The sequence below is a fragment of the Prunus mume genome, linkage group LG4, assembly GCF_029339155.1.
Source record: "Prunus mume cultivar Tortuosa linkage group LG4, ASM2933915v1, whole genome shotgun sequence".
NCBI lineage: Eukaryota > Viridiplantae > Streptophyta > Magnoliopsida > Rosales > Rosaceae > Prunus > Prunus mume.
In genome coordinates, this window is record NC_142701.1 from 18935345 (window position 1) to 18961221 (window position 25877).

Below are 25877 nucleotides of genomic sequence, written 5' to 3' on the forward strand. Positions count from 1 at the left end.
AGACAGAAAAACTTCTCAACTTTCAAATCAAAGCATACAAATGTTAAAATTCCTTAAAAATCCAAAAATAAATAAGGGCAATTTTGTCCATTTTGGTGTTAATTGTACTTTTGTTTTTCCACTTGGAAGAAAGCATATACAGTTGACGATTATAGCTTCAAACTGTTCAGTCCACAGCCTTCAGGAAGTTAGAATGGTGTCCAAATGCAAGATGCTAAATAGTAATGAGTTTGAATAAGTGCTACTATATTTTATCTCAAATTACAATACATAAATTCAGTTTATCCTCACAACTGACACATGTTCGATCTCGGAATTTAAGACATTTTCCCTCTAAAAAGAACAATTGGAATATATGCAAAAGTGCTTATTAGGAACACCAGATATTGCAAACAACGCAACTGCACCCCCATCTCTACAATTCGTGCCAGGATAAGACGGGGAGGAGATTTACAGAAGATTATGCAAAAGAACAAATAATTATCTCTAATGATCTGTCTCGAGTCCCAATCCAAACTAAAATATGAAGACCACACTGTCATGAACTCTGGACTTCTGGTTCTGAGCCACACACTCAGATATCCACATAAGATTTCTGATCTCCTGCTCCCTCAACCTCATGTATGCAAAGAAAACACCATAATGGAACTGCAGGTCAGAAGGCAAATATGTCAAGTGACTGAATGGAGAACTGAGGATAAGTGTGGCCTAGAAAATGAAACAGACATGGATTCACAGTAACTGCAGTACCAACCTGTTGCTCAAATGCTAAGCAAAGCCTTTTCACCTCCTCTTCATAAAATGCCTTGTCAAGCATCTGGCTCTCACCATAGGATAGTTTTGAAAAGATAGCCTGATATGGAGGATATTTTTCCATGACACCACGGACCTACGACAACAAACAAGTAGATGGCTAAGAGAAAACCACTACTACAACTTGAAAATGTTAAGAATATGAGTAACGAGATTGCATAATCAACTGATGTTCGTATTTTGACAAAATCGAGACCAGATATGATGAGAAGGAAGTTAAGTGTGGCAGAAATATATTCAGACTGGTGATATCATGCAGAGAACACAAACAATGTCATAAATTTTAACTTTCATTCTTTTTCTTCAAACATAATGATGCAGAAGGAAACACATTATTGTTGCCTCAAATAGCAGAAGGTCTTTAAGAAAAGACGGAGCAAGAGCTGGAGCACCATTTAGGCAAGAAATAAAACCACTTGAAACACACAGCATACCTGATCAACGTCCTCACAGACAGCGAGTTCTTCATGGCCATAGGGATAACTGTAAGAAACAAGCAAATAGTTATCAGAGATAGCAATCCAGAATAGAACCTAAAAATATAAAAGCCACCAACAAATCAGGATGACCAAAGAGCTTACAGCAAACCAAAGCTAGAATACAACTTCCTGCGATCATCACGAGTAAGCTCAGTTCCAATACTGCAGCATAGGAAAAATAGCATGAGGCCATGAAAAGATTGCTGAAACCACATAAGCTATGATCTCAATAAAACTTGTCAGCACCTCAATATTAGCATACCTATTTATGCTAATATTGACCGCCCTTCTGTCAGCCTCAAAAGCAAGTAAGTCAGACATGATCTCTGCTGTGGCGCCACCTAGTTTCTGTCCAAAAGATCAAAACCAAACTAATGAGAAGATACAAAATTTGAATGAAACTCTTGATTTAGAAATCAAAATTTACCTGACAAAACCTGTAGAAATCTTCAAGGTATGCCTTGTAAAGAGTATTCCTCATTATTTCAATATTCATATCATCCAGGTCCTGTAAAAAAGAATGAGCAATACAAAATCAGAACACACTAAAAATCAGAAACCTTCTACAACTATCAAATTCAATATTAGCCCCAATCCCCACCCTAATGAGGCTCCATTATTGTTTTGATGATGACATCTCATCCATCGATGCAATAACACATGTTATTAAGGACGCCTACCGAAACAGAAACAGAAAAAATTGGAAAATAAAGGTACGGGATCACTAATTGTACCTCAGATGTAATACATTCAGAAAAGTAAGGAGCAAGTGGTGTGTCAACAAGCACCAGTCTGTAAAGCTCCCGCATATTCTGTGCAACTGCCAGGGTGGCAATGCTGAGGAGACAAAAATGAAATTCAGTTGGGTGTTTTATAGAATGTTAAAAAGCCAAAGAAAACACGTAGATACAAGGGAAAATAAAAGAAAATGAAATACAGAAATCTATGAGGATGCAATACCTGTCAAACATGCCCAAAGGGTGGCATTTTTCCAAGAGTTCCTGAACATCTCTCTCATGCAAGGTTCCAGTAACAATCAGGACAACATTGTCTATCATGTGGCCATATCTAGATGGAGCATAAGAAACATTAAATTCCCAATCACAACTCAATGTTAGTTATGAATTATTTATAAATTTCACAACAGATGGTAATTTCACACTTCATAAAGATCCTCCAGCCTTGAATAAAGGCCAGAAAGTGGCCCAGTGTTATATGCTCAGTACTACCCCGGCAAAGGCCCAAATCAAGTTTATGGTCCCAACACCTTTTCTCATATTATAATAAAATACAAAATAAACTACATTAAAAAAATAACAAAAATCAGACAGCAAGCTACATACGTAATGTACTCCAAAAAGGTTGACAAGGGCTCTGTGGCTTGGCATAGCATGTGCTTATACTCATCAACCAATTTAAGGGTGCACTTTTCCACAATTGTAGTTGTATGCAATGGGGATGGTTCTGCGAGAAAGTTGTCAAATAAGCAGAGCATGAATATTGACTTCAGAGAGAGAGAGACAGAGAGAGACAGAGAGAGAGAGACAGAGAGTTGTCAAATGTAGTTGTATGCATAAGGAGGAAAAAGATTGATCCTTTTGTCTTCCATTAAGTTGAGCCTACTTTTGTTCCTTCAGTTTCACAGTCCCAATGATGCACGTATTTTTGGAACACCTTAATTGTGATACTCTTCTTCAGAAACACAATTGAAGTTATACAGAGTGCAGATCAAATTCACTCTTTAATCACTTAGACAAAAAGTTTTATTTCAATCCATTAACAAAAAGTATCAAACTCTTTTATCTTTACTTAACATTTGATGCAAACAATATAAACTAAGCAGCCAAACCCAAATCCCCCTTTTTATTCAGCATATCCAAATGCACCCTAATATATTAATCCGCCTGCAAAGTTCGCGTATTTAAAACCATAGCATTCGTGAAACACTAAGGTTGGATCATAGTGCTGCTCTTACTAATTCTAATTCAATTGAACCAACACCGAATCCAAGCCCTAATATAACCTACATCTCAGATCGATAAGCTAGACTAATAGTCCAGAACAAACGCCTAAATCTAAGCATTCGATCCAAAATTCAGTTTCCAATTCTGTTCAATTTCCTCAGGAAACAAACAGAGGGCTCACAAAATCGAAGAAACTAGAGAAAGATAGATGTTGAACGCACCATTTTGGAGGTAGGGCCCATACTCGGTGGCAGAAAGGTGCATCTTAATATCGTCGAGGGTCTCGCACTGGCACAAATTGTTGTAATCGGCGGCAGTGAGAAGGCCCGCACGGTGTCCCCGTACTATGGCCTCCAAGTACCCGCCGTGAATGTTGAACGTCATCGCCTCGAAGCCGTACATTTTGTCAAATTCAAATTTACGCGATCTGCCACTGCCCGATCTGAAAATTGAAGATGTTGCAGGAGAGAAAGGGGATGATCAAAAACCAGATGCCCCCTTCTGCAGGAAAAAAAAACAATGAAAGAAAAATGAAAACCCTAACGAAGCAGACGGAGCTTAATCGCAGGTTTAAAGAGGGTAAAATCAGGGGAGAGACGATGACCTGTGATGAGAGCTCGAATGTGATAGCAATTCAGATTCAGAGAAAACAAATCTGGTTCATTAGTATACGGTGTGAAATTACACAAATGCCCTTTTCATTTTGTATAATGCCCAAAACCCTTTCCCGTGGTGGCGGGTCGCCCGTGGCGGGTGATATATTGGGCTGGGCTTTTTTGTCGCCGTAACTTTGACTCTATCAGGCCTCAAGGGCATTGGTGGGCCCATCTTAAGGCCCAATCATTTGGACCCATGTACAAAAAAATTAAATAAATAAATAAATAAGATTAGTCCGTTGACCAAGAGATTTGTCCCCACACCCAAAAAAAAAAAAAAAAAGAGGTTACAAGAGACCATTTTTATTTTATTTTAATTAATGTCATGCATCATTGACTTGTATAGGCAATTTTTGGAATTCTTTGCAACTACTTTTTGGAACAAGAAATATTTAAATTGGAATGAAAAGCGTTAATCATCTAATGGATAGTGTATATCTTTTCTTTTTTACGTCCCCACATCGTCATACAGTAGGGACGTAAAAAAGAAGATTCTATAAACTTATTCCGACCTAGAATAATAAGCTCATGAGCTTAGTCTTACTTCATCATTGAGAAATGAAAGAAGACTTCTATTGGTATAGAATGTGATTCTTGTTTTTTTTTTTTTTTATATATGAAATCTGAATCATATATATTTTTCATAAATTTAATCAAGTTCAACATGTGGGATCATAGACTTTAAAATTAAATGTCATTATTGGTCTTTAACTTTGCTATGTCATTATTGGTCTCTGATTTCCCCCCTTTTTTTTTTTCATCACTCCTCCTAATTTCAAATATGTTAAATTTATCCACGTGATTTTAAATTTCTCTTAATTCAATGACATGTTTCAAATTATATCGATTTTCTTCTAATTACGTTTTAAATATGTTAGGGACACATGCTTACTTTGTCACGGAATTGAACGAAATGTTTAAATGTGTCCTCAAATTGCGAGAGCACTAAACTATTGAGGTCAAAGTACCAAAATTGAAATCACATGAATCAGAATGAAAAATCCAATAAACCATGAGGACCAACAACGAATTTTTTTTCCACAATTTTAATAATAAGCATGGCGTGATTATAGTATCAAAACGTATCGTCGGACTAATCGAATTCGAATCTCTAGGTTATGGGAAACCAAATATTTTAAAGAAGCTCAAGCCATGTCTGCCATCTTAAAACAACTACAAAACATCTAATCCGATATCATTTTGAAAGGCCAAGCCAAGTACATAGTGGGTGGGTGTGATATATAAACCTTTCTTTTTTCTTCTTTTCCCCCCATAATTTTTATTTTATTTTTCTTGTGTGTTCCTTCCTGCCGTTGTTTGCCACGTAAAACTAAACCAACTTATATTGTATCCCACGTGCCCTCGGAGGTTTTCCATGTGGAAGCGCTAAGCAAGATTTCATTGGCCACGTGACCCATGCGCGCCATTATTTAGAGTATTTGGGAGGGGTGGCCGGCCATAAAAGGATATATCTCTCTATCTCTTATCATCAGTTGGGCAGAATATTCAGAACCAAAATCTATAGAGAAACCATCATCACCCAATGTGCCAATACCTATTATATTCTGCGGTCATTGCTTACACCATACGATGATGATAGCCGCCCAACTACGTACACGATACTTGTACATTTGTTTTAATGGTCGGTCTCGATTCTTCCAAGGTCCAACAAACCAAAGCAAGCAAGCAATGTTACCATGCTCAGCAGGCGGCTGATCAGCCAAGGATTTATACAGGTTTCAAATTCACACAAGACTCTTTTCTTTTCTTTTTCTCTAATTTTTGTTGATCAAATTAATGATGCGTCATACTTCGAACTTAATTTAATTTTAATAAGTAACGCTATAGCATTTGATGAATAACTGTGAGACACGATTGGTTGGACTTGACACATTCCGCTTGTCAATAATTATGTTTGTGTTCATATGTAAAGTGTTACGCATGCATGATGCATACCTACACAACTGCGCAACGTTTTTCAACATCATTGTTGATCATGTTGACTTGACTACTCCATGTCTTCGTTCCAACATAAGTGAGTGAGTGAGAGTTATTGATGTTAATCAAAGAGACCAAACTGAAAAGGCACGTGTAGCACGTAACACTCTCAAGTCGGGTCCCGAATCGATCACTTGAGTGTGAATCGATCTCAGTCAAGCTTTTGCTTTCACGACCAAATCCTGAAATAGTCAATAACCCCATTCATTAGGTTTAGAATTTTTCACTACTTAAAGATGTATGATATATATATATATATATCATCGTTAATTTGAGGAAACATATTCAATTCCTTTATGTCAAATTTCAGGAAAATAGTAGCTTAGTTTGAATTTGAAATTTGATAACCATGATATATAACATCCATATTGATTGATCCAAATCCAAGCATCTAGAAAGAAAGAAAAAAACTAGCAATGATCGACAACAGTAACATACATACAATGCAGATGCATTGTATTTGGGATCATCATCTCCCCTTATCTGTTGTTTCTCCTTTCTATTTTGACCTCTTTAAGTTTGCGTGCTCTAGACGCTTTGTCTTGTAACTCTCTTTTCCACATCTAAAAAATAAATAAATTGCATACATACAACGCAGAACAATACAAACACAAGCTAAGTTTCGTTTGTCCAAATTAAGAATTTCTTCTTGTATATATTTATGTGTGTGCGCCGATTTTTCCCTAGAGTTATAAAAGCTAAAACTGCCTTTGATTTCCTTTAATAAAACCACGTACGTGTGCACTCTCTCGTTTGGCATCTTATATATGTAGATAGCTAATAATATTATATAAATATTTAAATACATTATAAAAAACTTTTCCCTTACTATTGTTTTTTCTTGGGGTCGAGAAAACGTTTTCCATACTTAATTCTGATGAGCTGGGGATGAACAGAAGCTTTTTCAGAAACAACAACTCAGAGAGTCAGAGAGTCAGAGAGGCAGAGAGGCAGAGCCATAATTCCAAAAGACTAACAAAGACTAACATGCTACCTCCTTGACCTTACAAGTTCACGAGGTTAGAACCTGGGGATGGATCTGTCATCTGGTTTTTTTTATCTTTTTTTGCCACTCTCGTATTTCTTTCTGCGGGGTCGTGAGAAAGGTGTGGCTTTGAAAACGTACTAAAAACACTGCAGATTTGCAGAGCTTATCTTCTTTTCTTGCAGTCAATTCCATTCAAACCCACCAACTCTTTACCATTTTACAAATCTCTTAGTACCTTGTTTGTTATATATCCAAAAATGAAAATAAAGTTAATAATTATTTATAAATAAAGTAAAGATCGTTGGGTTATTGTTTATCCCCCTGGGGGTAAAGAGAATGAGTGCTTTGTGTATTATTATTATTATTTTTAAAGACAAGGGTTTTGTGTATTTGAAGTTTCCTTTTCAATCTTGTTATAATAAATAAATAATAATGCGAAAGGGAAATATTTTTTTACTATTTTACATAGTATTCAATGTCAATTACCAATGCATACAATATTTTTTTTTCTTTTTTTCTTCTTGATAAACTACATAATTCTATACTTTTATTGTGACGGGTGAAGTATAATACCCTTCCGAAATAAGAAAAGGAGACAACTAAGCAGGAAATAATTTTGTGGGTGTGTTTTTTTTTTATAAAATTTTTGGACAGTAAGAAAGAATGCTTGACTTGCCTTATGAATTTAATAAACGTATGAATAGTAAATTATTTATAAATTTCAAGTATATACAAATTTGTATACATAGGACAAAATGAAATACGGTATATTTGATCCGATTCGATTCCGAAATATTAATAATAAACAAATTCATGTCCTATTTGTTAAGTTAACAAATATCTCATAGGATAACCCGATCTGATTTGTTTAATATGTATTGCCAAAAAAAAGAACAATTGAAAATTTTAACTTTACAAATAGCGTCTTTAATGATTATCTAAATAAATAAAAATTAGCAAGAAACTTGTAGTTTAAGTAGTTTGTTAATAGCATTGACCCTTTACACCTTAAGTTATAGATTTAAATTCCTCTTCCCAATATCGCTTGTATAAAAATTGCAAATTAACTATTTAATTTGAAATGTAGTTCCTTGGTAGCAAACCTTTTAATTAACTAAAAAGGTTTAAATGTTTTAAACTCATAAGAGATTCAAATTTTATATATTGTATTAAATCCTATTGGATTATTAGCAGATGATATCGACTGTAATTCATATATCATTTGTTAAGTGAGGGCTCGTTTGGAAGTTGATTAATTACTTAAAATCACAAAAATGTAATTATATGAAGAAGCACATGGAAGTTGCTTCTCCCCTAAAGTGATTATGGTCTATCTATAATCACTCCCAAACGAACTTGATGAATTATCGAATTTAGATCATAAACATACTATCAAACTATCATATTCATGAAAAGGTAAGGGTTGGTAAGTACTCACATATATTATATAATAGTTTATAATTGGGGAATCATCCTACAAGAAATCAAAATGAATATAAGTTGTATTCATGCAATTTTCATAAATTTGTACAAGCATTTGACATATATAAAAATTGTATGAAAAATTTGTATAAATATTTTAATTGAAAAATTCAGATAAGTAAGCACGTATGACACATTGTGTTAGACTACAAAAAGTTAATAAATACGTTACTGTGTCGTTGACTTCACGTAATTATTATTAGAATCAGACGCAACCGTCTTCATTGGACATATATACAAAGTCTACTTCCTCAGAAAGGTGTGTAAAAATACAGGAACAGATTTGGATTCTCCATATCAGAAGGTGGTTTTGCCTCTAAAATTGAAAGATTTGGGTTGCAAACCGGGGATCCCCTCAATATTTTGATATAGATAGTAGAAAAAAGAAAAAAAAAGAGAGAGGAGAAAATTAGAAAATGGAAAAATGAAAACAGAGAAAAGAAAAATAAAAACCTAATATATAAGAATATAAATTTCCATAAATAGAGTGGACTGTGAAAACTAGAAAAAGGAGGGGCAAACATAGGAAGGCCAAAGAGAAGGAGGGAGTGGATAAAAATCCGCTGTTGGAACAGCCCACTGGAAAGCCAAACATGGCCCCTGGTTTTCACTCCCTCATACCAAAACCAACTGTCTTTCTCTTTCAGCTAACCCTAGGACCATTTGTCCCCTTTTATACCCATTCCATCCTCGCCCACCTTCTCCTTCTTCAACAGAGCTGCCAAATTTCACATCTCTGTCCTCCTTTTACCACTCATCCAGTACACACTAACCGTTCTCAAAACCGTACCTTTTGGTATCACTCTCCACTCTCTCTCCTCCTCTGTTTCCTCTGCTCTGTTTTTCTCGTTTTCAGGCTGTTTCTTAGTTCTTCCTCAATTGGGTATGCACCCAGATCGAAATTTTGCATTTTCTTGAGTTTTTCAAAATACCCAGATCGAAAATTTTATATCTTTCGGGGTTTTGATTGAAGCTGGAATTTTGAGTGTGAATGGGGATTGAGACGACGACGCCCAATCGCAAAGGTAATAAGGAGATTTACGGATTGCCGGTGGAGACGAATTCGCATAGCAAACCCAGGAAGTGCCGGCGACGTCATCGGAAGATGTCGCCGGTTCAGAGGCTATACCAGACGTGCAAGGATGTCTTTTCCTTTTGTGGTGCCGGGATTGTTCCCTCCCCTGAAGATATCCAACGGCTACGCTCTGTTTTGGGTATGCTTATGTCTGCTTTTGCATCATTGGCTGATTTCAAATTTAGTATGATCAATGTGTTATTCATGTGGGATGTGTCTCTGAATTTTGATGATTGCATTGACTTGAGGCTCAATGTTGGTTTTTTGTGTAATTTCACCGTTTGAGAATCGCTGAACTTTTTTATTTAACCGTTGTTGTTCTGTTGCTTTTAGATTGCATTAAGCTGTATTTGCTCTGTCAAAGGTGCCAAATTTTCGTGTCTAATAGTGTCATTTGTGATATGTGCGTCTCAATTTTGATGGTAATGACGGCGTGGGTTGTCACTATTTCACATGTTCGTACCAATCTTGCGCGTGGAATTTGAATTATCTTGAAGGGTGTCTGTCTGTTATCTGCAAGTGGCTTTGTTTTTTTAATCATATTATCTGTCGTTGCATATTGGTACATGCATTTCAGTTTTGCGGCTGCATACATGCACTAATGTGTGCATGTATATATTCATCCTCGGGGTTGGGGCCTAACTTTGCTGTATAAAAAAATGTTTTGTGGCAGTACCAGTACATGTTGTTTCATATCTTTACAGCTGGACTCTGTTTTTTTAATACTTATACTCGAGTGTTATTTGCATTTAACCTGATCAATTTAGGTTTTTGAAAGGATCGCGGTCCTAATTTTTTTATTTTCTTTGAATTTGTTCCCAAAAAGAATGTACTATCTATCCAATGTGGCTTATAGGCTTGGCTTGTTTTGATGCAGATACCATGGAACCTGCTGATGTCGGCCTCACTCCTGAATTGCCGTACTTCCGGATGACAGTAGCTAGACGAACCCCAGCAATAACATACCTGCACCTGCACGAGTGTGAAAAATTTTCAGTAAGTAAGCTTCTTTGAGGTACTTAATGCATTGTATGATGCAAATTCAGTCCGCCATTGATTTTGTTCTTATATTGCATTACCTATATGCAGATGGGGATATTTTGCTTGCCACCTTCAGGTGTCCTTCCCCTTCATAATCACCCTGGAATGACGGTTTTCAGTAAACTTCTCTTTGGGACCATGCATATCAAGTCATATGATTGGGTGGCTGATGCACCAGAGGACAAATCCACAAGTGCGAATCCTTCACCAGGTAATTTCTTTCTTTAAAGGTTGTACTATTCTACCTTGTGGATAGAAATTACAGACTGAATTATAGATATGCATACCAGCAGTCATTAAAGCATTATGCTTAGATTATGCGTTTCTGTTTGGTGTTGATTGGTATTAGCTGCAAAAATGAGCCTTAAACAAAGACTAAAGACATAATGCGATGCGACCTTTCTTGCGCAATGTAAATCAAAGCAGCAGGTACATTTTATGGACAAGATTAGTATCTTCCTTGAGAAAGTCTTATGCGATGATTATTATTTTTGAACTGTCTGAAATTTTAAATTTCCTTGATAATAACTTCTCAAAATGAGAAATAAAAGTGGCTAATTTTGTATAAAACTTTGACATTAACGCAATGCTGATTTGCCTTAACGAAAAAGTCAACCTACCTATCTTTTGGACCTATTATCTGTTGGGTAAAGTGTAATTGCATATGGGATCTGTAGATTAAGATTATTAGCTCATGATTATGACTTTTGAATGCTTCAAATTTTCCTGTAAAACCAAGTGATGAGGATCATCAGTTTTAATAGCAATTTTAAGAATGCTGTGCTAGGAATCATATTCGGTCACTTGGGAAGATCTTTCAAGTCAGTTTTCATTTGAGTGGTATTTTTACGGTACTGTTATTATTCTTCTTTAGAAAGCTTCCCCTCTGTATTGCCACAATAAGTTAACAGTTTGAAGTGCTTTCATTTATGCAGCTACCCCTCCTGGTGTTCGTTTGGCCAAAGTTAAGGTTGATGCCGATTTTACTGCTCCTTGCAACACTTCCATCCTATATCCAGCTGATGGAGGGAACATGCACTGCTTCACAGCAGTGACAGCATGCGCGGTGCTTGATGTGCTCGGTCCCCCATATTCTGATCCAGATGGTCGACACTGCCAATACTACCTTGATTTCCCATTTTCTCATTTCTCAGGTACCAACTTCACTTAGATTTTTCTTTCCAACTGGGAATGAGAGCCGATCGATCTTTTTGTAAGTTTGAGAATCTTGATTGTGTGGTTTTCTGTTTTGGAATTTCAGTTGATGGAGTATCAGTGGCTGAAGAAGAGAAGGAAGGTTATGCTTGGCTTCAAGAGATAGAGAAACCGGAGGACTTAGCTGTAGATGGAGCCAAGTACAGGGGCCCCAAAATAGTGGAGAATTGATCTGATCTCACCATTCCATTTTCACTTGTCTACATCGCCATGCCATCTCCATCGCCGTGCCATTTCATCCATCCGCGTCACCATTCCGTTGCTTCCGTCGATGTTGTCAGTGGCTGCTTAATTGAGGGCAGCAGCAGTACTTTTGTTCTGTTTTCTTTTTGGCTCTGTATGTCGTTTTTCTTTTTTGTCTTCTTGTTCGTGGGACGTGAGGCACTTGGTGGTGTTTTTTTTTTCAACAGTTGATGTACATAACTAAAAAGGAAAAAGCAACAACGAATAGAAATGTTCTAAGTGCACTGGAAATGAGGATGAAAGTGCACTGATGAGACAACTAATTGTCGTTTTGGTTGCACCCTCTGTTTCATACTTGCCTTGGCTTTAACCCCCTTCCGCCGCATCTATCTAGTTTCTGATGATATCATTTCTCCTTCTTTAAATGTTTTTTAAATAAAAATAGAATAGAAAAAAGGAGTTTGGTCTTGGTGGGATACCCCATGTTTTATTTTATGGTGAGAGGAAAATGAGTGCGTGTTCTGCGGCCTAGTTATTATTAGCTTATTATAATAAACGATGAGAGAGAGAGAGAGAGAGAGAGAGAGAGAGAGAGAGAGAGAGAGAGAGAGAGAGAGAGAGAGAGAGGTGTACAGTGTAGTTTGCTAGAAACGACGTGACGTAGGTCTGGATCATTAAACCTCAAAAGTAGTAGTAGTGGTTGTTTTGTGGGGCAATGCATGCATTTTGCATATGTCGAAAGAAGAGATGAGATGCCTGTTTGGCTGCTTTGTCGTATTTTGATCTTGAGTTTGGAATAATATATATACACACACACACGCATATAGGTATAGCACATGGGTGTGTGGGGGAGAAGTCTGCGACTTTTGAGACAGAGACAAGTTGAAGTTGAAGGAAAGAAGCGCGCGGGTGCCTTGCCTTTGCCTTCGTCGGAGAAAGAAACAAGAAGAAGTTTCCATTAAATTGTTTTCGCATAGGAAGGAAGCTGCACGCATTGATATATATATATATATACACACATATATCCTATCCTATGCATAATGCATCGTAGAAATATAACATAAGGAAGGAAGGACTCTAACCCTCGTACGTACGTATATCTTTATGTGTATGCAACCTTGTTTGAACAGAATAACGGACAGAACATAATTAAAAAGTAGAGTAAACTCCTCCATAACCTAACAATAATGCTAAGCCATCCCAATCAAAACCCTACCTGCATTTATATATACGTAACATGCATGATGCATGCCCTCACCTCTCCCTCTTTGTCATGGCTTTTCCTTTCTTATTTCCTTTTCTGCTTCCATTATATATATATATATATATATATATATTATATATGTAATATGTATGCGTGTAGACTTGTTTGTTTTGTTTTTGAACGACGATACTTTGTTCTACTCATGGATTCTGTGGTGGGTCTGCCCAAGATTAGGCATGCATGGCCTTCTACACTACATACATTTCTGTAACTAGCTAGCGTCTGCAATGACACCTGAGACTGAGAGGATTGGACTGACGATGTGCTCAATACGACCTCGTATTGCCTAAACGTTTTCACCACCAGCCTTCATTTACTAGGCTATTTGGGACCAAGGCCAAGGGGAAGGAAGAAGCTTAGGAAGATTGCTATTGTGTTTTGGCAAAGCAGAACTGACTGATAAAACACGAGTTTACGAGAATAACACTTTGAAAACTCCTAAACTCCCCGTGTGTGTCCATGGCCCAACCAAAGGGAGGGTTCACATATTGTCAACCCAATTATCATGCCTTTGAGTCCAAAAGAAGATTTGCCACCTGTGACATTTCTCTTCTTTTCTGAGGTGCAAAATCTTAATGTAGGCCCAGACAAATATTGACGGGCTGAGACCAGAACTACTACAGCCCAGAAAAATAAAAATCTACCTACTTATATCACTATTTTAATAAATTCATTGCTTAATAAAATAGAATGCGACTAAACGAACCTTAAAATTAACTAAGTACACTCTACTACCAAACTATTTATCGAACTACTAATTTACCATAATATAAAAAGACCAAAAAGAATATATTAAATTGTGAAACAAATATAATTGTAATAAGTACACCCTAATTTTAATAGAGCTCTATCTAGATTCTTGCACACAACCAATTCCCACAACCAGACACACGCAGACATGGCTTGCACAAGCATGGGTGCGGTGTACGGCACAACGAAGAGTGGGGTGGGTGTGGCCTCCATGGGAGTGATGCAGCCTCCAGGGGATGGGAGTGATGCGGCCTGAGCTGGTGATGAAATCGATAGTGTCGGTAGTTATGGCTGGAGTACTTGGGATCTATGGGCTCTGTTGATCTTTTAGTCGTGATGATATATGCTTGTCTAATAAGATGTCAATTTTATTGGACTAGTGAATTAGTTCCCTATTGATCAGCATTGCATGGAAGAAATTAATGTTTGAGAGTTAAGGGTGCCATTAGAGTGCCAATAATGGTTTCAAATTACAGAACCGTTTGTTGCAGCATTTGGATGAGACTTGCTAGATGAATACCCGGGAAGCACCTGGGTTTATAGTAAAATTTCTTATGTGTCCTACCAAAAGCACTATTAACAGAGATGCATTACCTTACAAGGAGGGGGTGGATCTTTTATAAGACAATAGTTTGTCAAAGATCTTTTATGAGCCAATATTTTGTCAAAGTGGATGGTTCTGTGAAATGCATTTTCTATTGGGAATCGGGTTTATGCTTCAATACAATTCAACGTATTTACATGCGGTTCCAAGGCATTAGGTGAAGCTAGTTTGGGCTAAATATGAGTATTACTTTGCATTTTAATATTGGTTTTTGCTTAAGTGTAGACTCTGTGGTTAAAGAGGTATGAGATGTGTTTTTTAGAGTGTATGTATCAAGGGTATTTTTGGTAGTTAAATACGGTTTATTTAGTTAATTTTACATTTTGATTTAAATATTTGGATGTACTTAGATCATAGGGTGTACTCAGTCAATTTTAGAGTTCATTTAGTAGCACTTATAAAATATCATTAGCACTAAAAGAGGCCATGAAATTGATTGATCAAAATTCAATAGCCATAGCCAACGAAGGTTGGTTCAGTTTGTAAGGTCTCTGCACTATGTGTAGTCTTATCAGTGCTCGAATCTCACTGCCAATAGTCCTCGTTGGTTTGCGATTTGTATTTTCCTACATAAATTCATACCAGTGGCAGTTGGCAGTTGGGTGCCACGTGTAAGTTCTTTCGGCTCGAGGTCGTGGGTCTATCCTGACGCTGATGGTCAGAGTAGCCAATCTACCCCTAAATTTTTTTTAAAAAAGAAAAAAGAAAGAAAAAAAATCAATAGCTATAGCTAGTGAGTTCAGAGCATTGACCTAGTTGAATATAATAAGCACCACTTGGCCTTTAAGTCTCTTCCTACAGCGACTAGTTAGACTAAAAAATCTAATGTATTGACAACGCAGTGCAAACTGATTCATGTGGTGTGGACCGCAATCTCTCATTCCATCTCTCTCTCTCTCTCTCTCTCTCTCTCTCTCTCTCTCTCTTCAGTTTATAATATTATTCTGTAACCATCACTCTCTCTTCAGTTTATAATATTATTCTGTAACCATCACCGAAATATAAGAGAGTCAATTCTTGTATGCATAATGCAAGTGCCAGTAAACTTTCATGTTCCCCGACGTGCAAGACTAAGATAAAGAGACCTGTTGACGCTTCCATTTCTACTACAACTTCTTTCATGGCCGAGGGGCTGTGGCTGCCGTTAAAAATGTATTATTACCATTGACCGCACCCAGTAAAAGTTTTTAACTAGCTAGGAGCTAGCCACAACAACAAACAAACTCATGATGATAAACTTGTTCAAAGACTAATTAATCCACGACATACCTAAACACCTTGAAAAGGCGCCTCCAGTCCATTCATTGTGTTGTTCATCATGGCTCCTTAATTACGTTATACCAAAGTTCACGACATCATGCCTTTATGCTATGACGATTTCTTATTTCAAAAGCCATCAACTTTAAATAATTATATAGTATCTCTAATAACTTTATTAATTTCAAAAAATCTGCATTAAAAAATATATGGGTTAAGTCATCACCGGGTAACTCTTCTACTCCAAAAAACCCTAGCCCCTTTTCTCCCCAAAAACACTCTTAGAGCTTTTTCCACTTTGAGGGGGGAGGAAGCCATTGTTCTTCCCCCCTCTCCCCTCTTCTCTTCCTCCTTTCACCTCTTCCCCCATTTTCAGAGACAAATGGTTTTTCCTATTTATCTTAGTTTTGTTATGATCTTCATCCAACCATTATAGGCGGCTGTGGCTCAGCGTCGGATCTTCACTTGCATTTCGGCGTCGGATCTCCACCACCATCTTTTTTGCAATTTCTTTATGTTTGGAATAAGTTGCAGAGACTCTTTGGGTTCTCTGTGTAGTTTTCACCTCTCCTTTTGTGAGAGTTTTTCATCTCTTCTTTGTGAGAGCTTTTCATCTATCATTTGTGAGAGCTTTTCATCTCTCATTTGTGAGAGTTTTATTTGTATTGTTATGGCTTGGTTTTGTCAAGTTTTTTATTATTCTAAGTTTGTAATCTTAGTTGGGATGCCTATGCCAGAGTTTCTTCGATCCTGCCTGATTATTAGTGGAGACGCACCAGATTGTCTTAATTTTGATATTAGACCGCTCCGTTATTGTAATGGCCTTTTGTGGCTAGTTTGTATTGGCCCTTTGTGGCTAGTGGCTTTTTTGGTTGAATTATGAATGCAATCATAGAATTTCTCAACAACAAAAAAAGTCATCACCAGGTACTAAATATATAACTCTTAATTAATTAGGAGGTGCAAGAGTCACAAATAAGGACATATTGCCCTTTATTTTGTAGGGGGGTTTGTTTACTTTTTGGATGAGGAAGGTAATGATAAAGAATTAAAATTAAGCATTCCTTGAAAAGATATGTAAAAGTTGATTTTGGATATGTATGTGTTAAATTTCAGAGAGACAGGTAAGTAGCTTGGTGAAGTTTTATCATAAAAGACCTCGGTGATATTAAGAGTGGTATCATTCATTATATATTGTATTTTATTTAGTCAAATTTTCGATCATGCACTTTGATTTGTTCTCATATCAGAATCCTCTCATACGCAATTTGAGCTACAGAAAATTTTCGCCTTTGCATAAATTATGAATTATGTTTGCAGGATTCAATATTCATGATCTGCTGGTGGGAATAGGATTTATTTAATGTTTTTCCTTTCTATAAACTATGATCTTGGGATGGTTACTGTACATTAATTAAAATACAAAGCCTCAAAGTCATGTGTGTCCAAGACTATTTGGTTTTAGATATGTTTAACTATTTCCTTATTTAAGAATCATAATTATATATCATGCTGACCATGATCCTTTTAATTTATACTACAACAGTTGAACGGACATATCTTAAAGTTTCAAAAGATCAATATTTTTGTTTTTGGGGTTACAGTTTCCAAAAAATCACATGCATATATAATAACATGTCTTATCTTCTAATGGATGAGATTTGTTTGCGTAGATGCAAACCAATTATTACCAGTCCTGGTACTCAGATCCCGAGATAATTAATTAAAAAAAATTGAGTGAAAAGGAGTAAGCGTTTCTGACGTTGCGTGGCGGATTGGTAATATTGTAAGTTTAAGTAAGTATGCTTTTGATTGTTGAATCAAGGATTTTAATCACTTTTGTGGGTTGTGCATGATTTGTAAGTATGCTTTTGTTTTGGATCAATGATATAAACTAAGTTTAACGTAAAATTTATACAAAATGAATACATTTAACAAAGACTAGATAATCATATATATATATATATATATATATATATACATTTATAAGTTATTTTTCTGATCAAAATGAATATATATCTACAAATGGATGTGCAAGAAAGTTGAAAATTCTGATAGAAGATCATGCACGGTATGCCATTTGTATGGACCGACTATAACAACTGCATCTTACATAGAGCCTTTTCATACAGAACAAATTCTATAATAATTATCCAAATTTTCTTCCATATACAATCAAACTGGTCAATGCAATTATGCAATGAAAAGCCGAGTGAAGTCTCTTCCCGTGTATAACAAGCGTATTGACTGCCGACAATGAATTGGTTATATTGTCGCATTGGGAAAATTTTGGGATGCAACGGTCACATTGTCGCGTGGTGTTATTAATTCACGTATTATAATATTAGTGGATGATATATATGATAAATTTACATTATAGTTTTAATAAATAAATACACGTCTTATAATATGAGTGAATTGATAACACCATGAGGTGGTGTGAACTAAAAATTTCCCGTCTTAGTGAGGCTGTCTCTCCACCATTAATACTAGAAGGTCATACCTATACATACTTAAAACGTATACGTTGACTCTTATAGCCATGTGATGTCTCCCTTGTACGAAGCTTCAAAGACGTAGTGTACTGCTACATATAATACACACGGTTCCCGCAAATTCAGCTCTCTGGAAGCTCATTAATATGTTCATCAACTGTGGACATGTTGAAACTATTAAACTCTTGCTACTTTATTTATTAGTTTAATCGAGAAAAGTTATAAATAAATGAAAGAAACTGGGTTGCAGAGTTGACAATTTGTGTGTAGCTGCGTAATGGACAATAGATGATAACCGGATTCAAATTTGTATTTTATCACAAGTCATATGGCTTGTAACCCCATCTGTCATCTGCTATACACACCAACCATTATTTATAATTAAGTTGTTTTGCAAGAAGTTAATGGAGATGTTCAAGTAATTAGAGCGCAAACTCATCTGCTAATTATAAAGCAATTGAGAATGCCAAACTCTAATAGTAGAACAGCCCCAGAGAAGAAAGTTGATGAATCTGTTGGCTATCAAGAGATTTACAGTCAGGAGGTAAGAGAGGTATATGTCTTAAAATAAGTAATTACTTTGATAATCTCTTTTTTTGTGGCAAATTAATGATGTTTTTCTATTTAATTTCCATGTTCTCTCATGAGAGATATGGTTGCTGTTCAATAAACTACTGGATATGAATATCTCTCACTGAGTTTCTATGAAAGAGATCATCGATGTATATGTCTTGAAAATTCTACTAGTTTTCTGAATAGAATCGCAGTTTTTTTTTTAAATTTAGAGTACTTTTCTTAATTATATATTTTATGGAGTTTCTGTTCATGTATAGTTTCACATTCAATGTACTGTCCATTACCAGATATAATCACTGATCACTTGTTGCTAGCTACTGTTAATAATTTTAATTAATTTTTAATTTCCTTTACAGGTTTTTAATATCTTCAAATTTCTAATACATATCTGTTAATTTTGACTCTGAGTCCTTGTTAAGTATTTCGTTTTTTATTTTTATATGATGGATACATAGGAGAGTGAACTTGAAAATGCCAGAGCTGAAATGGGTGAGGTGAGAGAAGAAAATGCCAGACTAAAATTGACCTTACAGCATATGGAGAAGGATTACCAGTCTCTCCAATGTCGTTTTTTTGACATCCTTAGACAAGAGGCTTCCAAGAAAGCTACAAATGTTGATGTTGGTGTTCGTCGAATTGAAGAACCAAATCAGCTCTTGTCTCTTTGCCTCGGAAGAAGTCCAAGGGAGCCCAAAAATGATGAAACTAATACCACCAACTTCAAACTTGTTCAAGTTGATCATGAAGACTTGAATGCCAACCTTACTCTTGGATTAGGTAACTCTAAATTAATGGAGTTGCCTATGGAGCTTGTGCGTAGCCAAAAACCTCAGGAGACTAGTTTGGAAGAGCCCAAGGATCATTCAGAAGCTGGAGCTGGAGAATCTTTGCCTCCATCAAGTAAAACACCAAAGACAACGAGAAATGAAGATGATGAAGTTCCACAGCAGGCCAATGCAAAAAGAGCTAGGGTTTCCGTCAGAGTTAGATGCGATACCCCAACGGTATGATTTCTTCTTGTTATAAATCTATTTTCTCACAATGCTTTTGCTTTTGTTTTTGTTTCATTATGTACATGTGTGTTGGGTTTTTGGTTTCTTAAAGATATTAACTTAGGATCAATATATACTTGATTTCCTCATACAGATGAACGATGGATGCCAATGGAGAAAATATGGACAGAAGATTGCAAAAGGAAATCCATGCCCACGAGCATACTACCGCTGCACAGTTGCACCAGCATGCCCCGTGAGAAAGCAGGTAGGTCCCCAAATGTATATACAAAATCATATATCTTCATAATATTATGAAAATATATGATTGAAAAGATAGATAGATCCTTATGTTTTTGAAATTGAAAGATTGATTAATATATGTGTACTCCTTTTGTACATGATTTCAGGTGCAAAGATGTTATGAGGATATGTCCATCTTAATCACCACCTATGAAGGAACACACAACCACCCGCTTCCATTCACAGCCTCTTCCATGGCTTCCACCACCGCTGCGGCAGCTTCCATGCTATTGTCTGGCTCCTCCACATCTCAGCCGGGTTTCGGTTCCACAGCCACTCTAGTCAATGGATCAGATTTTGGTGTCTTTGATAGTTCAAGAACAAACCAGCTCTACTTGCCCAAATCCAACCCTTTGCTCCCCACAATCACTCTAGACCTCACTGCCTCTCCATCCTCTTCACCAATCCATTTGAATAGGTTGTCTTCTAGCTTTGCTTCAGCTTGCACATTCCCTTCAAGCCTCAGCTTTTGTTCCTCAGAGTCCAACATTTCGCCAAACAGTAGGGGCAATGGATACCTTAAATATGGCTCACTGCCGTTTGACAAAGGGTCCTTCAATCTAGATCAACCTTACGCAGAAAAGAATCACCAATCTTCTTCTCAGGTGTCTTTAACAGAATCTTTAACCAAGGCAATCACGTCAGACCCTAATTTCAAATCAGTAATTGCCGTAGCACTTTCATCCATGGTTGGAGGTGGTGCTGCTACTCATGGAAACCAAGGCGAAAGATTAGGACACCACTTGAAGTGGAGTGAAGCTGCTCATCAGTTTACTTCTCATAATCCATTGATACAGAACGGGAAAGGATGCAGCACACCGAGCATTTTCAACAGATTGTCATCTTCAGACTCTCAAAAGTGAAACGTGATCCACTGTCATTTCCCTGATTACATCTACTTTTGCTATCAGGGATACAAGCTTATAAATTATGATATCAACCATTGGAAATTTTCTTTTGCAGCGGGGCAGTCACTCGTGTTGTGTTGCCAAACTATCAATCTTTGAGCATTGATCAAGTAAACTTTTGTTTAATTCTATGGTTCGGATTGATAATATAGCAAAACAATACGCCAGACAAAAGAACATTATCCTCAGTTATTGTAATGAAAATTTAGAAGTTTATTTACAGGCGCACAGTGCTCTGAAACCATGATAAAGACTAGTCGGCGATAAATATTACAGCACATTTCCAGCTGATACTAGATATATAAATAAGAGATTTGACTGTAGCAAAACACAAATTTACATAAAATATTCTTGCAGATGTGGTATTGCAGAGCACACAAACGGCTCACTATCTGTGGAATAAAAGGCATCTTATGTATGCATCATAGGATAAGAGTTGAACTTACAAAATTCAAAAAATTCCATCCCAACAGGGTTCTTTTCCATATTAGCTTTCAATTCCCATCAAATAACCACAAAGATATTGTTATTTGATCAGAATCTATAACATTAAGGTATCACAATTCAATTCTGTGTGATGCATGAGGAGAAAATAATTATCATCGATGATCGGACATGTGATCTTTTCTCTACATTTAACTTTTGATAAATCTTGAGACAGCCTCCTTGAAAGCCAATGCACATCTGTCCCTTTTTTTCTTTTTATGTCCCAACAGCTTCCTCTTACCCGGTTATTTCCTCACCGTGGATGGTTAGCCAAAATAATCTTTCATCTGAAATCCCAAAAACATGGAGTGGATTAGCCACTGAGCTGTTGAAGAGTGGCTAACATAAGCCGCATAAACTACAAGTCTACAGAGAGTTATTGGGTGTCATGTATGTAAAACGCCAAAATAAATAAATTTGACAACATACTAATGGCAAAGGAACATAAAAGGAGAAACAGTAAGTACAAATTAGGCGGTTACAAACATACGCTACTGTTCTGGACTTTTTTCTACGAACTCTTCAGTAGTTCATGAAATGCCTCCTGAGGTATATCAACAGAACCGACACGCTTCATTCGCTTCTTTCCTTCCTTTTGCTTCTCTAACAGCTTCTTCTTTCGAGTGATATCACCACCATAACACTTGGCAAGAACATTTTTTCTCATAGCAGAAATCCTACCACAAACGTATAGAATCTTAGCTGAACGGTAAATGTTTCAAGAGCTATAACATGACAAACAAAAAAAAATTAACTAGTACTTACGTCTCCCTTGCAATAACCTTTGAGCCAATTGCAGCTTGTATCGTTATCTCAAACATTTGCCTGCTCAGAACCTACATTTTGAGCTGCTAAAAAAGAACAAAAAAATCCGAAATTACCATTTTGTATAGATAAACAGACCTGTCTATGTGTTTCTTGAGCTTCTCCACCAGTGCACGACCAACACGCTGCGCCTTCAAGTTATGAACAATTGTTGCCATTGCATCAACCGGTTGTCCATTCAAAAGGATATCAAGTTTGACCATATCAGATTGTTGATATCTGTCATTATACATTCATCGAAGAATTTGCAAATAACCATCAGTACAAAAAAAAAAAAAAAGCAGTCGCCTCTTGTTTATTATTCCTAATGAGTCATACATTAAAGGAAGGCAGGCGAGAATGAGCCTTAAAAGACACGATGAGCGCTGAAACTTACTCTGCGTCCTCGTAATCAAATGATGCATATCCTGACGTAAGGCTCTTCAATTCATTGTAAAAGTCAACAACAATTTCCCTCAAAGGCAATTGATATTTCATAAAGGCTCGTTGACTACATATATCAGACTACAAAGAATCAGCATCTCAATTACAGATGAGTTCATATTAAGCAAAGACACCATCATATGAAAAACAGTAATCCACTTTCATGAAATATGAGTATAGGTGAACCCTTCAAAAAAATAGGGCCAATATGGCTCGGTGATCATTGAAGAATTACCTGTCAATGAATGAATACTCCAACTGCTGCCCTCTCCGCTCAGAACAGAGGGTGATGACAGCCCCTACATACCTTCAATTGGAGAACAAATTACTTCTGGAGTCTGGATGAATAAATGCCTCTCAACGTTGAGAGGGGGGAAAACATGCTAAGGGTGTGTGAGAGCTTACTCACTAGGAATAATGATGGTAGCTAGAACTGTAGGTTCCCAACAAGCTGTTACTCGTTGCTTGGGGTTCGAGGGCAATGTGGCAGGATTTTGAACTTCTACTTTGCTGGAAGAGAACCAGCATTATATTTGGTACACCATATGAGAAGAAAATCTTACAAAGATATCATTAAATACATACCTTCCATCAGAATACTCAAAAATATAAGGAACAGTTGGAATGGTAGAAATAACATGAGCTCCATGCTCCTATTATCCATAAAAGAGACATGAATTCTTATTTTGTCAATCACCATAAGTAAATTGTGAAACACGCAAATCATGAAGTTCTTAATAACATTTCTTTCCTTAACAAAATTATTCCACTGAAAAATAGTGTATATATTTCATTCTGATGTATTAAGAAAAGTCTATTATAGATTTCTATTATGAATGAAGAAGAAAAACAAAACACTTATATTGGGCCATTCTCGCACAGAAGTGATACCTCCATTAAGCAAATTTCTTTAACATATCCATAAATAAAACTACGATCTGGTTACCTGTTCAAGCCGCTGGTGAAAAACATCCATGTGGAGTAATCCTAAGAAACCACACCTGTAGTTGAACACAGTAAGCATAACATGTCTACTTCATATGAAGCTTATTGAATGCAAAATCCTTTATTTGAGCAGTTAAAAAGAAAAGCTATTAGTCGTGAATACCATACCTAAAACCCATACCTAATGCTGTGCTACTCTCCTTGACAACGGATACACTGGCATCATTGCAGGTCAGTCTCTCAATTGCATGGTTGAGTTCTTCAAAATCACATCCATCAGCGGGGTAAAGACCAGAGAATACCATATGTTTTGCAGGCTTGAACCCTACAGGTTGAACACTATCAGTGACAATAAAAGTGAAGGAGGTTTTGGTATTCCTCCTTGAACTTCTATTTCTTCTGTTAAAGGAGATTCAAGAAACAAAACTACCTAAATGGTGCAGAAGCCCAAAAAAAAAAGAGTAAAAGAAAAAAAGTGATGCACATACCCGGAAGGGGCTCAACGATGGTTCGATTATGATAAAGTGTGTCCCCAATGCGTGCCTCTTTGGTCGAACGCATGCCAGTAACAACATACCCAACTTGTCCAGTATGGAGAACTCCTGTAGGAGTAAGCTCAGGATGCATGACTCCGACATCCAAAATTTCATAAGCTTGGCCAGTTGCTGCAGATAAAACTTTATCCCCCTTGCACAACATGCCATCAACAACTGCAACATGGCATATAACTCCTTTATATTCATCGTAGTATGAATCCAATAAAAGCATGCGCAAAGGTGATTTGCTCTTTCCAGGAGGAGGTGGAATGCGCTCTATGACTGCAGGAAGGACTTGCTCAAGACCCTGGCCTGTTTTGGCAGATGTTAAAAGAGCATCACTGGCGTCGAGATCAAACATTGATTTTAGCTGAGCTTTAACACGATCAGGATCAGCAGTTGGCTGGTCAATTTTGTTAATGACAGGTATTATTGTCAGGTTAGATTCGAAGGCAAGATAAAAGTTTGCAACAGTTTGCGCTTGAACACCCTGGGCAGCATCAACAACTAAAAGGGCACCCTGGCAGGCGGCTAGGGATCTTGATACTTCATAGCTAAAATCCACATGACCAGGCGTGTCAATCAGATTTAATAAAAAACTTGGTTCTTCATGGTCACCATTGTTGTCTGCACCATAAAAATTGTGCTTGTAAAACATGGTAGCTGTCTGCGCTTTTACAGTAATTCCCCTTTCTCTCTCCACCTAAGAAAACCCAAATCAAATGTCTGGCATATAAAGTAGAAACAATAACAAACAATTTCCGCAATGAACATCTAGAAGCTGAAGCTGTAAAAGGATATCCATTGTCAACCTTTGGTTGAATAAGAGTAAGAGACATGCTGACACGGGTTCATTCTTAAACTATGAGAAAAGAATGGCAAGAGCTTCAAATGCAACCAAAAAGATAATGAATAAAAACTTAAACTTTATGCATAAAAATAGCAAGTAAACCAGACTATCGTGCCGACAGAGACAAGAAGAACAAATCCCATATACCAGACGATTGAAACAGACTTATATCCTCAATGCAGAAACTCAGAGCAAGAAAACATTCCAAAAAAAACCATTTCCCTCTTTCCCTCTCCAAATTACACAAAACAATCATAAGAGATTTATATACCTGCAATTTGTCCAGGTACTGAGGCTGACCATGACCTCTCTTAATAGTCCCAGTGAGCTCCAAAAGCCTATCAGCGAGAGTAGATTTTCCGTGATCGACATGGGCGATTATCGAGAAGTTCCTAATCCTCTCAGTGGGATACTGGCTCAAATCTATGTCACTGTCTTTGCTGTTTTTCCGAGAATGGGAACAAAACGCTTGGCTCAATCCAAAATGGCCATAACTGAATTCACTGTAAAGTGGGTTCCGTCTGGAAAGACTAGATATTGGGCTGAATTTAGAGTTGGTTTGCAACAAAGGCAAGTACTTGGATGACTTCAGGGTCTTCGAAGCTCTTCTAAGAAAACCCATTTGAGGGTTTAACGAGCTGTGGAGCAGAGATGAGTATGCACTGCGGCGAAGCTAAAATTCAGAATTTTGGGTAACAGAAGCTGTTGCTCGTGAAACGTCGTCGTTTCGATTGAGCAAGCTGTTTTGGTGAATGGCCTGGTGTAGCTG

General features: G+C 36.9%; 4 protein-coding genes across 6 annotated transcripts; 2 read left to right on the forward strand and 2 right to left on the reverse strand.

The window, feature by feature from the left end:
- Window positions 1-225: 225 nt before the first annotated feature.
- On the reverse strand, window positions 226-3892 carry LOC103329976 (V-type proton ATPase subunit d2). Its single transcript, XM_089049975.1, has 10 exons — window positions 3478-3892; window positions 2636-2756; window positions 2253-2360; window positions 2027-2129; window positions 1720-1800; window positions 1555-1640; window positions 1395-1454; window positions 1248-1296; window positions 755-889; window positions 226-648 (listed from the first exon to the last, which is right to left on the reverse strand). The coding sequence occupies exons 1-10, from the start codon at window positions 3656-3658 to the stop codon at window positions 517-519; spliced, it is 1056 nt and encodes a 351-aa protein (XP_088906101.1). The 5' UTR covers window positions 3659-3892; the 3' UTR covers window positions 226-516.
- A 5064-nt stretch (window positions 3893-8956) lies between these two features.
- On the forward strand, window positions 8957-12234 carry LOC103329977 (2-aminoethanethiol dioxygenase, putative (DUF1637)). Its single transcript, XM_008232514.3, has 5 exons — window positions 8957-9594; window positions 10333-10451; window positions 10545-10707; window positions 11432-11650; window positions 11758-12234. The coding sequence occupies exons 1-5, from the start codon at window positions 9372-9374 to the stop codon at window positions 11880-11882; spliced, it is 849 nt and encodes a 282-aa protein (XP_008230736.1). The 5' UTR covers window positions 8957-9371; the 3' UTR covers window positions 11883-12234.
- A 6346-nt stretch (window positions 12235-18580) lies between these two features.
- Window positions 18581-21085, forward strand: LOC103329978 (putative WRKY transcription factor 72). Of its 2 annotated transcripts, none has more exons than XM_089050162.1 (4): window positions 18581-18817; window positions 19296-19844; window positions 19987-20100; window positions 20243-21085. In XM_089050162.1, the coding sequence occupies exons 1-4, from the start codon at window positions 18728-18730 to the stop codon at window positions 20996-20998; spliced, it is 1509 nt and encodes a 502-aa protein (XP_088906288.1). In that variant the 5' UTR covers window positions 18581-18727; the 3' UTR covers window positions 20999-21085. The 2 variants fall into 2 exon arrangements, with proteins under 2 accessions (XP_088906288.1, XP_008230737.2); XM_008232515.2 differs by having other exon boundaries at window positions 18581-18808.
- A 222-nt stretch (window positions 21086-21307) lies between these two features.
- Window positions 21308-25829, reverse strand: LOC103329979 (Small GTP-binding protein). Of its 2 annotated transcripts, none has more exons than XM_089050161.1 (12): window positions 25380-25829; window positions 24211-24961; window positions 23891-24047; window positions 23724-23778; window positions 23363-23430; window positions 23183-23287; window positions 23013-23084; window positions 22731-22844; window positions 22433-22573; window positions 22295-22354; window positions 21997-22206; window positions 21308-21816 (listed from the first exon to the last, which is right to left on the reverse strand). In XM_089050161.1, exons 1-11 carry the CDS (start codon window positions 25728-25730, stop codon window positions 22041-22043), a joined length of 2040 nt encoding a protein of 679 aa, XP_088906287.1. In that variant the 5' UTR covers window positions 25731-25829; the 3' UTR covers window positions 21308-21816; window positions 21997-22040. The 2 variants fall into 2 exon arrangements, with proteins under 2 accessions (XP_088906287.1, XP_088906286.1); XM_089050160.1 differs by having other exon boundaries at window positions 22020-22206; window positions 25380-25828.
- Window positions 25830-25877: the final 48 nt, after the last annotated feature.